Source organism: Phasianus colchicus, chromosome 1 (genome assembly GCF_987193195.1).
Source record: "Phasianus colchicus chromosome 1, bPhaCol1.hap1.1, whole genome shotgun sequence".
NCBI classification, from domain to species: Eukaryota; Metazoa; Chordata; class Aves; order Galliformes; family Phasianidae; genus Phasianus; species Phasianus colchicus.
The window spans coordinates 102,829,042-102,844,015 of record NC_143436.1 but is presented as its reverse complement, the minus strand read 5'-3'; the positions used below and the strand labels follow the sequence as shown (position 1 = coordinate 102,844,015).

The 14,974-nt window shown below is 34.6% G+C and overlaps 1 protein-coding gene across 1 annotated transcript in view; it reads right to left on the bottom strand.

Annotated features, from left to right (window-relative positions):
• NCAM2 (neural cell adhesion molecule 2) overlaps window positions 1-14,974 on the bottom strand; it is a 259,676-nt gene that overhangs the window by 39,576 nt on the left and 205,126 nt on the right. Inside the window, exon 13 of the mRNA XM_031612506.2 lies at window positions 1,494-1,613. Within this exon, the coding sequence (XP_031468366.2) occupies window positions 1,494-1,613 (120 nt within the window). The remainder of the gene's footprint in view (window positions 1-1,493; window positions 1,614-14,974) is intronic.

Below are 14,974 nucleotides of genomic sequence, written 5' to 3'. Positions count from 1 at the left end.
AATTAAAAAAAAACACAAAAAATGTAATGACAGAAACCTTAAATTACAAATGGGAGTTCACCTGTAAGATTATTGATCAAAATCTTTAAAATCAACACGATTCTTTCAAGTATTGCAAAACATCCTTCATAAGTTTTGTTTAAAGTATGTTCTAAACTAGATTATTTCACACAATGAAAGAAAATTATATCAAGCAAGTCTAAGTTTCCTTGAGACTTTCTGACTTCAATATTTTCAAATGTAATTTATATCAGAAATGACTTAGCCATTAATTCAATAACTGTGCCATGACAAAATTAGATACTTTTAAAGTAGACTACTAAGAATGAGCATGAAGAATAAGATTTCAAGAAGCAAAAAGTTTTCTCTGCAATGGGAGGACAAAAATAAACTTAAAATTGAAGAGTTAATAGCTAGCTTTAATTACTTTTCTAATGATATTTCACAGACCAACTATCATTTCTTTATGCAATGCCTATTGTAAAGTTTTATATCCTAAATGAACATGTCATAATTGTCTCCAACTCAAAATATATGTAAATTTCCATTCACGCAGAGGTATCTTGTTAATTTCAAAATATTTATAATATTAGTTATATTTGCGTTTATCTCTGGCTAAGGAAAAGAATAATCTATTTAAATCTCAATGGTGATTTTCCTAGTTTTCTATCAGGCAATGTATGTGTTGGTTCTGTCAAATCCTATCACTTTTCTATCAGGTATAATGTGCTGTATGAATAACAGCAATATCATGCAATATATTTAAAATATGCACGTGCTTTAAACAAAAGAAGTTTGAAAGCTGACAAGTGACTTGTTTTGGACAGAAAACCCTTGTCAATGGGAATATAATAAAACAACACAAATATTTTGCAGTAGCTGCCACATTTTTACTGTTCTTTACTTATAATTTTGCCTTTTTAAAACTGATTTGGGGAAAATATTTTTCATTATCCGTTCATCTTAATATCAGGATTTCTTGCTAATAAGTTTTACCACAAACATAGAAATGTCTTTGCATCATATTTTTTTTCTGTGTAATCACAGTTAAAACAATGTCTCCTTGTTATTTGTCTACAGTTTTTTTTTTTAGGCATTATAGCTGCAAAACTTGTGGCAGTGTTTTTTGCTGGAGGAATGTCTCTGGAAAGGGCCCATTCATTTCTCACAGATGTCTGTAATATTCTGTGTGTAAATGAGAAAAAATCCTTAATCTAGTATCATTCATGCTTCGTGCTGTAGAACGTAACATGAAGACTTGTCTAGAGACAACTGGAGAAATACTCCATATTATTCAGTGGAGAGGATAAGAAGAACATAACACAATTTCTGAGAAACAATGTAGAGAAGACTGATGCTATACACTGGGAAACAATCTATGAACCATATTATCCATGGAAATCATACTGGAAATTATTAACTGATCTGAAGGCAACATATTCTAGTGAATGTAAGTATTTACATTTCCATTTAATCATACAGGTATTACTCACGGACAGGTAAAGTCTGAAATATTTCGATTTTGCTATATTCTCCTTGCCCTTTTCCATTTACAGCAGCTACTTTGATTTCGTATGTCGTATTTGGTTCCAAATTGCTGAGAACAACCATTGCTAAAGGAAAGGAAAGAAAAAATACAGAAAGAAAATTCAGTGAAGTGATGTGTTTAAAAAAAAAAAAAAAAAAAAAAAAAGCCAGGTGATTTCATAATTTACTTGCTTTACCTGCAACTAAGAATCCAACTTTCACACAGTTTAATTTCAATTGCAGTGGTTCCAAAATTAGCTGTCTTGCTTACATAGTCCCATTTTTGTGTGCAAACATTGTGACCAAGTAATTTATGCTTCTGGAAAAATTTGATGCCAGTGATACAGAAACCATAGGAAATAATTAGGGAACTTAATAAGGGTTTGCTGTTTTGTGTTCAGACTGTGAGCACAGGAGGAACGAGTCTGTATCCTGCATGGCAATGGTCATGGTCTGACACACATTCAAGCCATCTTCATACAGTTCATGACTTGATATTTCTGTCAAGTCATTACTTTTTACATTAGCTGCTGGACAGCAGAACCAATTTGTCTACTAGAAGCTGGGCAGCTGCATCTACTGAATGCAGCTATGTGCACATCAATGCTGAATTACCGATGACAGTTCAAGCTAAAATGACAGGTGTTTTATGATGATCAAAGGATGAGTTCCAAGCTATAAACTAAGGACCTGAAAGTGAATTAGGCATATCTGTAGATACTCAACAGGCGGTGAATGGAAATGTGTATTAGATTATAACAAAAAAAAGTGATTCCAGAAGCAAACGTTTGAATTTCAGACTTAAAGAGAGTTTTCCTGTAACGTTAAAGACAAAACAATCCCTTCCTCAATCCCCAACTAATTTCAAAGAATGACTGAACCATTTATGTTGGAAAAAATCCTTTAAGATCAAGACCAAATTTTCTATTACGTACATCAATTAAGTACCATGCTTTCAGAAATCTAGACTGAAGCCTTGGCAGCAGAATTTCACATAGCCTGAAGACATCTACCTGGAAATGTCATCAGCAGCAGAAAAAAGGGCAGAATCTTGCCCCCCAAAAATATTGTACACCTCTAAGAATACTGCAGTTGATGATGTACAGCAGAAAATCCAGAAACAAAATCCAGAAAAAAGGATGTTGGATTCCTGGACCCTCTACATGAATTCAGTATTGTACATTACCATAGTAGGGTACATATACTGACACCAATATTGAATATGCACCTGGAAAACTTAGATCCATAAAGAGTTTTTGGACCACTACCATGTCTACTACCATGTACCATGACCGCTTCTTATTTACCAGCTCTGTAGTGAGCTCTCACGATGTCAGATTCATTCCAAGGAACGGACATACACTGGATGGACTTTAGTTGAATCATAAAATCATAAAATCATTAAGGTGGAAAAGACCTCTAAGATCACTTAGCCCAACCATCAATCTATCACCACCATGCCCACTAACTCATGTCCCTCAGTGCCACATCCACAAGGTTCTCAAACACCTCCAGGGATGGTGACTCCACCACCTCCCCGGGCAGCCTGTTTCAGTGTCTAATCACTCTATTACATAATTTTTTTCCTCATGTCCAAACTGAACTTCCCGTGGTGCAACTTGAGGCCATTCCCTCTAGTCCTATCACCAATTACGTGGGAAAAGAGGCTGACCTCCACCTTATTACAACCTCCTTACAGGAAGTTGTACAGAGCAGTGATGTCTACCTCGAGCCTCCTCTTCTGCAGATTGAACAACCTCAGTTCTCTCAGTTGCTCCCCATAAGACTTGTGTTCCAGACCCCTCTTTGGCTTCATTGACCTTCGCTGGACATGCTTCAGGGCCTCAATATCTTTCTTGTAATGAAGAGCCCAAAACTGAACATAGTACTCAAGGTACAGCCTCACCAGTACTTGCTGAAATCATCAATCAACGACTGAGTCTATCCAGATCTCTCTGCAGAAATTCCTACCCTCAGGCAGAGAAACATTTCCTCCCTATTTAGTGTTCTCTGCAAACTTACTTATGGTGCATTCAATCCCCTTGTCCAAATTGTCAGTAAAGATATCAAACAGGACAGGCCCCAGCACTGACTCCCGGGAAACACTACTAATGACCAGTTGCCAGCTGGATTTAATTCCATTCACCACCACTCCCTGGGCCTGGCCATCCATCCAGTTTTTTGCCCAGTGAAGGGCACACCTGTCCAAGCCACGGGCTGCCAGCTTCTCCAGGATAACTATGTTGAAGAATATCAATAGTTGTTTTGAACAGAAAAATGGGGCCCGTATCATCTAACAATAAACTACAGAACTCCAGAGTCCTAAGAAAGAACCAGTAGTATCTTTCCCAGTCTCTAAGAAGTCTACACTGCTTGTTCTTTTGTTTTTTCATTATGGAAGAGTATTTCAATAGTTGCTTTAAGTTTGCTTTTCAAGTTTTATACCTAATGAAAGTAGAACTATTTTTTGTCAGCACTCTTATTCTTTTTACTACAGATTTATTAGAATATCTATTACTTTTGTTTGTGCAGCAGACAGACAGAAGTCCCATTAGAAGTGGAGCTAAAGGGATTTAATGAATTTTGGGAAAACAGTAACTTCCAAATTTTATACTTATTATGAGCACTTCACACATACTCGCTACTGACAAACAGTAATCATTTTATTATAAACAAAGCAGTACCTCTTCCAGCAAACAGTAATTTTCAAGAGATTTAAAAGTATCAAGCATAAGCACTTTGGAAATAATAAAGTACTATCATGAGAATAAGAATAAATTCAGAGAAAGATTATGATATATAACTTTCAGCTACGGTAAGATGAAATTTAAAATCCAAACAAAGCAGTAGCAGCATTTGATTTGTCTTTCAGCCCTGATTACTTTCCAAGGTTGAATAATTTCACTGAAAATAAACCTTTGGGCATATTAAAAATTAGTGTTACTGTAAATGTTTTTAAAATTTAAACAACATCAAAGCATGGCTATGATTCTACGCTTAATAAAACACGGAGGTGTTAACCAAATAAAACCTAAGGATCCAATTCTAGAAACACTTGAGTGACTCCTGGGGCCTATATAAATGAATAAAATTTCTTATGTATGTAGTATTTAAAGAATCAGTATCTAGTTTATAATCCCCCAAACAACACTATGTGTCTGGATACAATGACTCTTACAAATACGTTTATGAAACTGACACAACAAAATTTGATAGCATGCCCTCAAAAGCTAGAACCCCTGAAGTATCATTGATAGCATAATGTAATAGCAGGAAATTTATAACCATATCTTTCAGGAAAGCAAAGCAAATAGCCATTACTCAGCAGAATACCTTAAACACTCAAATTATAAAAGAAAATATAGAATAATTAAGCAAGATTAAGTAACCTTCCCATAGTACACAGCAAAAGTACAAGTCTTAAGAGTAATGTAAGATTAACTAAAGTTTTGACAGCTTATTAAGTGTTTTACTTTTTTCTAAATAATTTGAGAATGAAAATAAATACTTATTATTTTTTTTTTTTCCCCCTAAGTTGTGTATCTGTTAGAAAATCAGCCTATTCATCTTTCTTTATGCAAATAAAGCTCCTGTATGAGCCCACAGCCGACAGTCCTGACGACAATGCATATTCTGATGACAGTTTTCAATTATCATTGAAGTTATTACCAGTAAAATTGTAAATCATGTTCTGAAGCAAATATAGGAATTCCACTTTCAGGATATGAAAGTGAAAAAAGTAGTTCACTGTACAGCATATGCATGAATGATGCCACTGTATGAATGATGTTCACTGGCATATATTAAGTCCCAAAGAATTAAAATTGTTTAAGCTTATTGAGTCTACTTCTACTTGCTCTACATACCTGCTTCTGTTTTCATATTGTTTTCTTAATCACAGCATCAGCATACTTAATCTGAAGCACTCCATTTTTTAGAGCTATTGATTTTGCTGGGATTATTCCCAGCAAATAGTAGATTGAACAGTAGACTTGGCAGAACTACTCCAAACAGAACTACCTCTTGCAGGAAATCATGACAAAACAAATTACCAGTATTATTATTTATTTTCTTACACTATATAGAGAGTTTTAAACATGTTATGAAAGGAACAACCTTTCCTTTTCATAGTAAATAATTTTAAAAATCCAGAATGACCACAAAAAATTAAAACTTATCAAATAATAAAATTCATATCAACCTATTCTCTGTCAAGACTTCTCAAGCGTAAGTAGTATTTATGTCCTTACTTTTCATTATGCAGTATTCTAATTTGCAAACAAATCTGAAACATTAAAGGATGAATGCAGTACAAAAAGAAGTCATCAAAAAAGGCACACTAGACAGGTAAAAATTCAGAACTGAATAGTCAAACTATTTCAAATACTGACTGTACATATTTCAGCTAGGAAAGCTTTATTGTAGAATATTAAAATTTCAATTATTATCAAGATGAACTGTAGGAAAATAACATCTGACACAAGATTCATTGTGAAATAAATTGTATCATAAAACCAAGTGAATGAAAACAAGGTAAAAATCACCAGCTGCTTTTCTAGTTCAGAGTTAGGTTGTTTACATTGCCTTACTCGTGAACGATGACATGGGAAATGGTTTGCATACTAAACTGTCTTTTCACCAAAGGAAATCTAGCTCAGAAATCTTCTAAGGACTGTCATATATTACATAAAACATCACAAAAGTAAAGAAGGTTAAGGATCTAATAGTGCAGTTACATTACACTAATCCCAAAGCAGATCTTATATGAGGTTAATTAACAGACATATTGCATCAATACTCCCTGGAGAGATACTTGTTGCATAGAACAATGTTCTACTCCTAGTCCTGATTTTAATCCCTTGAGGATGTCAGCTCTAACTGAAGTAGGACATAAAACTGTTTTGAAACAAAGTAGCTGATACAGATCAATGCTGAAATATCATATTCACTCATAAATATTTCAGATAACGGCAGCAGTGCAACATTTCTGCCAAGGAAGCATTACAGATTCTAGGATGGGTTTTTCCTATTTCTTTCCTCTTAGTCTGAATTTCCATTGCCTACACAGAATGAATATCTTGCAGATTAGTAAGTGGAGTGTTTTTATTTAGCAAAATTTTGTTGATCCTTTTACGCATTTATGACAACTCTCAAGGAAAAAACTGTGTTCCCTGCAAATACCTGAATCTTTTTCAGAGAAAAAAAATGAATAGCATTTTTATGGAGCTTAAAGCAGTTTTCTCTTTGCAGTGATAACACATTTTCTTTTAAGGACAGAAGAAATGGATGCTGGAGGGGAGCAGAAAGGAACCTATGGTAGTAGTACATATGAGCAGAGCAGTAAGGAACCTGTGGTAGAACAGCATTAAGTTCCAGTATGTATGTATCAGACTTCTTGTGTAGATGTCGCACATTGTGAAGAACTCCCAGAACCTTTGTCTTCTGGGATGAGCAATACGGCTTCATCTACTGTATGCACAATAGGAGGACTATAAAAGCTGTTTTTCTATCTGAGGCTTACAGAGTTAGCTAACAGAAATGATGGCCAAATAAAGTTAGAACTTGCCACTGGTGGAGAAATACAGGAAAAGTAACATGAAAGTGTTTTTGCTACACAACATGCAACATGTTTATTTATAAGCAAAAACAGTCACACTGCCTCAGCTCCATCTGTCTGCCTTGCCTGAAGAACAATCAGTTTTATAAATACTGATTCAACATCTGTCCATAAATGTCAGAATGCAATTAACATAAAGAAATGAACTTCAATAATGAAAATATTTCAAGTCGTACATTATATGAAAATAACAGTAGTAGCCAATCTTCTGCTACAGAAATTATTGAAATAATTTCCGTAAGTACAGACGGAGACGGATCAAGCTCTAAGCTATATCCTCATATGTATGCTCAGAAAAGAAAATAATCATTTTAAAAATCAGAGAATGGCTTTGTCATAATTTTCCATCCCTCTTGCACTGTAACATATAATTATTGTATTCTTTTGCAATAAAGGTTGTAGCTCCTTAGTTCATTTTGAATATAAGTAATCAACTGTGAATAAAATATGTAGTATTGTAGATCATACATATTTAATATAATTAATAGTGTTCAATATCATTACTATTTTTATTAGAAAATAGTTCACAGCAGTTGATATAAGGACTTCATTTTAAAAAGCAACTTATTATCAGTCCCAAAAGCAAGCTCCTGTTCTCATGTCATATTTATTTTTACTGGGCAGGATTCTGAGGTGTCAGGTGTACAAATTAAACCAGGAGTAACAACAGCTACATACAGTTACCCAAGAGATTACTTTGGTAATTATTTTCATTGAAATAAAACTAAGAAATCGAAACAATCTAGTGGGGGAATTATAGTTATAAAATGTACAATTGTATATAATGAAACTAATATTAATGAAATATTAATGAAAATGAAGTAAGCAATTACAATGCCCCCAGTAAATGGCATGTTAGTGATCTGACAACATGGTTTCGAATACACTGGATCAAAATTCAGAAGAAGGATTTTGTCATTTTACATCACTTATGAGGTAGCAGTGAACAGGTTATGTTTAGAAGAGTTTATAATTCCATATTCATTTTCTAGTTTATTTACTTATAAAGCAAGTTTCTTTCTGTATCTAATCTAAATCACTTTCATATTTAATCTAAATTGCAGTGTAGCACACAGTTTAGGAAAAAAAAAAAAAAAATTAAGAGAAGCATTCCTGGAACAAAACCAATTACAGAGATAGATTATTATACCAATAAACTGCTCACATAACCTGTTTCAAAATAGTAATGTACTTCCATGAATTGCTTCTCAAACGATGCTTTTACACAAACTAATGTTAAACAAAAAAAAAGGGAAGCTACTAACTGAATGAAAAATTTTTAAGCTACAAAAGACACTAGTACTCCCACTTTTTAAAATATCCCTTATTAAATATATATATGTACTTAAACTGTTGTGTTATATCTATTTGACAATAGAGAATGTTTTATGATCAAATTCTGCCACTTGCATCACCACTGCTCACAGACTTTTGTTCTATCAACAATCCTGTGCAACTAGGATCTATCTCTGGCAGATTTGGGCTCTTCTCACCAGCAAAACAGAATTTAGATTCTTCGGATTTTTAAAACTAAGCACATTCTAACTTCAAAAAAAATTATGCCAAGTTTACTTTCATTAGGATAAAATGCTTTGTACTCTCCATTGCTTTCAAGGTATGGCAAAATCCTTTTGGATTACTATCAAAATATCTCTTGCAGATTGGATACAGTTCCTTGAGGCATTTATAGTTCAGTTGTTCATTACTTCAAATTTTCTTTGTTGCTCTTTTCTCTAACCCAACAAAGCTGCAGATGACTCAGATAATAGCATGCCATACCCTAGCCCAAAGGACAGGAATGTATAAAGCCTATGGGAACTCCAATACATTGTGCATTCTGAGAGTTTTTTTCTTGCTTTCTATCCTATGCAATTTCAGCCTCCTGTAAAATAAATATGCAACTGATCACTCCCTTTTCTCCTACTTTGTGAGTACAGGGGTCAGATGGAATAAATAATCTCAACTTCAAAATTCAGCTCTCTATGCATAGTTACATTCATTTGTCCATTATTCTAGATTAAATTTGCTGGAAGAATAGTGCTTTCACTCTAAGTTTAGAATAGTTTTCTTATTAACTACATGGTTGACACTTGAATGAAATAAAACATTTTCATGTTGTAGGATGTTGCTCAAATATGGAATCAATACCCCTGGTTAGATCATATGGAAGTTGAAGATTAAGGATTTAGTTATCTACTTCTGTTGAAAGTAATGCCTTCTATTTATTTCCATGGAAATGACAAAAGATAAAAAGAGCACAAGAACCCTATTTGAGAGCAAATTCTCAGCTTCAAAATACTATTTTTCAACAGTCACCACCATTTGGTATGCATTTTCACCAGCGATGAAACACACCATCTACTACTACCTCACAGCACTCACATCCATTGTTTGGTCTCCAGAAACATTCAGAAAGTGTCAATGAATGTCAGTGGGTGCAATTCAGTTCCACAGTAGAGGAAACCACTTCCATACCTTTGCTTTATATGCATTTCCATGTCAGATACTATTTTGATATTGACCCATGCAGGCACTAAAATGATACTCAGCAGAAGCCTCAGTTGGATATAAGATAACTAAAGGACTTGGGGGCAACACTTGGTGTCCAGGAACAATAAGAAACAGGAGAGGATCCAGCAGACAGCAACCAAGAACAGCCTAGGACATAAGAGTGACAAGTAGATGTTGAGGCTTATTTGGTCTGGTGAAGAGGCCAAGGAGTGACACACAAACAGCAGTGTGAGACTATTCTCAACAGTCAGAAGCTGTAGCTTAAGCATATTCAAACTGGATATTTGAAAAGCTTAATCAATGGGAGAATAATGAAGCACTAAGCAGATTTCACCAAGAGAAGAGGGTGAGGAATCTTCCTCTTCAAGGTTAGACAAAGCCACGCCTGACCTGATCCAAAACTGTCACTATTCCTGCTTCAGGCAAGAGGCGGAACAAGATTATATAAACTTAAGAAGAAAAACATTTTAGTTCTTTGAGTCCAGTTTTCTCTTCTTCTATAAAACTATCCTTCACTTATTAATGCAAGGATTTTAAAGCCGACAGATGGACGAAATAGATGATCACATGCAATTAAAATGTTTTACAAGACAAGAAAACAGTAGAATAAAATGGGGATTTGGACTGTTATTTGGTATTCCCCTACTTACGCAAAAAGAAAGTATTATTCAAAATGCTTTCTAGCATATTACTAATGTTCTCAGTACATAGGCATGAAGGTTCATTATCAAATACTTATGACTGTTATTGCTGCCATTTTAATTGGAGAAATTACATAAAATTCACACTTACTGCTAAATATAACATCCTGTGAAATTAAATCTTTCTATAAATCAAATTTACTTTCTGTATGTATTAATTTTAAAATTCTTCTATAGAAAAAATTTCCAGGACACTGATGCAGGATTGACAGTATGAACACACAGAGACAACAGTTAAGTCTCTTAAAGTAAGTAGTACTTTACTGAGTTAATATGCTATACTGCATTATGCCGTGGAGCAATAACTATTAATCTCATTGAAGAAGAGCGATTAAGACCATTGTTAAAATAATTTACATCATTTCATTTATCCCATTTTTTTCTCATTACCAATGCTCTTCAAGGCTAAAAGCAATGTTTACTGTGAGACAACCCAGAAAATAAAAGAAGTTCCCCTAAGGATAAAATGGAATCCCACTGATTATGGGACTCTAAAGTTGTTAGACTTCTCCTAGCTTTTAAATGTATTAAATATATTCTGTGTTTTATATCAAGGCTAGAATCAACTCTGGATTAGGGTGAAAAGCAAAAGAACAAAAATGTGATTTCAAATAGATGTTTCATAATTATTTTTACCACTACAAAAAAGCCACCTCAAGACTATTCATGACTAAATTGTCATGAATACAATTTCAACAATTCTAGCATGCTTCTTGCATGCAAGATAATTTTCATTCATAGATTTTCCTCCTCGTTTCCATCCTACTCCTTCATGCTATACTTTCCAGCTTGCCAAAAGAGAATGAAAAGAGCAGGGAGAAGAAAAGTGACAAAAGCAGTTTCATTTAACGATACCATAAAATGTAACACATATAGGCTAAGCTATCTGTTTGTTGCCAGCTCTTGTGTGTGATAGAAGGAAAACTCCATTCAAAGTTACTCTGTCATTTGATGACCTTGACAATGCTTAAGGAATATTCTGTCCCCTAATAACACTTATCCAGCTTATATTACAAAATGCAGATGAAGTTTTATGCATAAATATTCCAAAAATTTACTGTACCTTTTTGTAAGCACATTGGCAATGTAAACTGGATGCAAATGAATACAATACTGATTTGAAAGGCAAAATTTGCAGCTGCACCACGTGTCCCACTTATCAGCTATTCATTTCCAATATTGCATTGCACAACACTTTTTTAAATGTGATTTTACATTTAGAAGCCAGATCAGCAAGACCTGTACCCTGGATCAGCATGTTCACTGCAAATCTACTTGAGAGTGTACCATCACAGAAAGCTTGAAAAGGTCTAAATTCAGACTAGGCAAGATTTATCAGCAAAGCAGTAAAAAAATAGAGGAACATCAGGTGAAAAATATTTGGAATAACTGATTCTCCATTTAACTCTTTATTAAATACATTCACTATGTACATCTTCCAATGAAAATGGGTGAGGGGTCTGGAGCACAGGCCTTATGAGGAGCGGCTGAGGGAGCTGAGATTATTTCATCTGGAGAAGAGGAGGCTCAAGGGAAACCTTATTGCTCTCTATAAATACCTGAATGGAGCTTACAGTGAGCTGGGGGTCGGTCTCATGTAACTGGTGATAGAACTAAAGGGAATGGCTTCAAGCTGCGCCAGGGGAGATTCAGGCTGGACATTAGGAAATACTACTTTTCTGAAAGAGTGGTCAGGCACTGGAATGGGCTGCCCAGGGAGGTGGTGGAGTCACTGATCCTGGAGGTGTTCAAGGAATGTTTGGATTTTGTGATGATGGAAATGGTTTAGTGAGAACTATTGGTGATAGGTGGATGGTTGGACTGGATGATCTTGTAGGTCTTTTCCAACCTTGGTGTTACTGTGACTCTGTGATTCTGTGAAAGCATACTGCATTTGTTGTTACAAATTTTCAGATGTTCCTTTTTTAAAACATTCAACATAAATCATGCTTCACAATGAGCTTTGACTGTTTGACTAAATGAAACTGCAAGCACAGAATTATAAACTATTGAAGTGCAGCTTCAGATATTGGTGTTATATATATATATTCACGTTGCTTTTAGTTATAAACTTGCAATATGAAGTAAATTGTCTGGGTTTTCTTCACTTCTTATGACAGCTTATTTGCCTACGAATGTGAAAAGCACATTTCATTCTCTTGAATAAAAACCTGGAATACTTAAACATAGCTTTCCCTTTGCAGTTTTCACTTTGCGGTTTCCCTAATCTGTCCATGCATTTTTCTATAAGACATTTATTTCTCATCAACCTTTCTACCCACACGAGACTTTTAAACCCAAGATTAAAGTGGAGTGAGATCAAGAATAGTATGGAGATCAAACGGGAGACATGAATAACTTACATATATGCAGACATACACACAAACTAATTTGGATAAAAGGTTTGTCTTTTAACACTTTCATTTAAATGTAATCTATATTGCTCATAAATTGCATCTATTCTTTAACTTTTTCCAGTTGTATAACATGTAGCAAATTGTATCAAGATATCTTATCCCCAAAATTTCCATTTATAAAAACTAAGGTCATTTTATTCGTGTCATTTGTAGTTTCATCCTGCTCCATTTTAGCTTATATATATATACATATATATACACACAAGTTCCCAAATTCTGGTAATTTTCAAAGCTTGTTTATATTGTGAAAGCTAAATTTCAATCAAGACAAATATCCAGTTTATTTTGAAAAGAAATCCTATGTGCTTAGGGGCAGCAATCATATCATTATTATCTGATATAGGGAATGATCCTCTAAGTTTTTTTACAAATACTTCTTAAAAATACATTCTCCCACTGCAACTAGCTAATGAACTTATTTTTCCTTTTGCTCTAGCAGCGTGCAATAGATGTTACTGTCTTGAAGATTCTCATGTATTAAAATAATTTTGAATGCTGACTTACACTACCAAAATATTTGCAATTTCTTTGATCTACAAATTATGCTGATATATTTTACTTAATCATTAAATGCATTAATAAAATGATTAATTTATATGGGCTTCATATCTCTCAAGAGTCCATCTGAAAGCCTTCCAAGTTTAATGGTGAAGCATTGCTATGCTATCAGTAACTGTTCCAATAATCAATTGGATGCACTTTCACACTTCACTATAAAAGAAGTAGGTAGTACAAAACCTACAATCTAAGATGTATTATATGAGAATGATAATGACCTATATATTACATTTCCTCCCCAAGGACAATAACAAGACATCATAATTGCTATATTTTAACATTAAAAAAAATAAATTCTTTTGTATTTGTGTTTCTGAAATCTCAGCAGAAAATCATACATCGTAAGCTCTTCGCATCTTCTGAAACAATGTCTGTTTGATAACTAACAAAAAGCCTTGCTTAAAGACAGAAAACAAATTTCAGTAGTTTGACCCAAAAACCTGAGCTGCACATACACATACAGATCACAGTTTTGGTCATATGCTTGGAAATAACATACAAAAACATACAAAAACTAAAAAGAAACAGAGAAAATGGTATTACCCCATTCTAAAACGTTCTGAATGTTTTTTTTTTTTTATTATTATAAAGATTGAGGTAAGATTTACTTACATGTATACTTTCTTATTGGTATAGAAAATTAAAAAAATAAAATACCAGATCTGGAATTGCCACCCCCTGCCCTTGGGCTCTCCTACCTGCCCAGGCCCAGCCCCAGATGAGCTGCAGCAAGGCTACAATCCAGCTCCCTCCAGCCCTGCCCTGCCTGGCCATGCCTCTTCCCAGCCTGGGCCACCTGCAGGCCATGTCCCAGTCTAGCCTCAGCTGAACGCTGGTCTCAGGTTCCAAGAGGCTCCTCCGGCTGCACTGCTGCAGGCTGGGACTGTGGGATGGGACCTAATTTCAGGCCATGTTAGGTCCCCCAGAGCACTGGCCAACAGGGAGTCCCACCGTGCCCTTTGGCCATAAGGTTGAAGGTAACAAAAGTTTGCATATTCAACAGAACATTCAACAACTGTAGGAAAATCTGGCTACCATTTGCTCACTGATCTCTTGGTGAACTATGCTAGTGTTGATTATGACTTTTAAATCCTTAAATAGCCTGAGGTTGGTGTATCAGAATGATTGCTTCACTTTCTGTGCTCACATTCAATAGCTGTAATCAGCACAGCCTTTCAAATGAAATCTTCATTATAAAAGACAAAGGAGAGGGAATAGAGAAGCAGATACAGCTCCTGAATCCTGCGATTCTCTCCTTAACTTGATCCGAAAATATCTAAAACTAGTACAGTTTGAAAAAAAAAAGTTATCTTCTGAGGGAGTCTTTGAAGAAACGGGCAGCATGCATCTCAGATGAAGAGAACTGCAAGCTGTTTGAACAGATTGGCACAGAATTTATTTTGTATTACATGATTTTCCTGATTGAACTTATAAGAATGTCTAACAACTTTGGTTAGTATTTTTCATATAAATAAAAACAGTTATAATCCTACTTCTAGAAGGATTTATACATGTTTTTTGGGTAATGATCGTGAGAAAATTAATGACTTGATAGTGTTAGTAGCAATTCCTTTCAACAACTTTTTCAAACATCTATGAATCATTTGGTAACACTTTAATTAAAAACTAAATTCTGCAGCAAC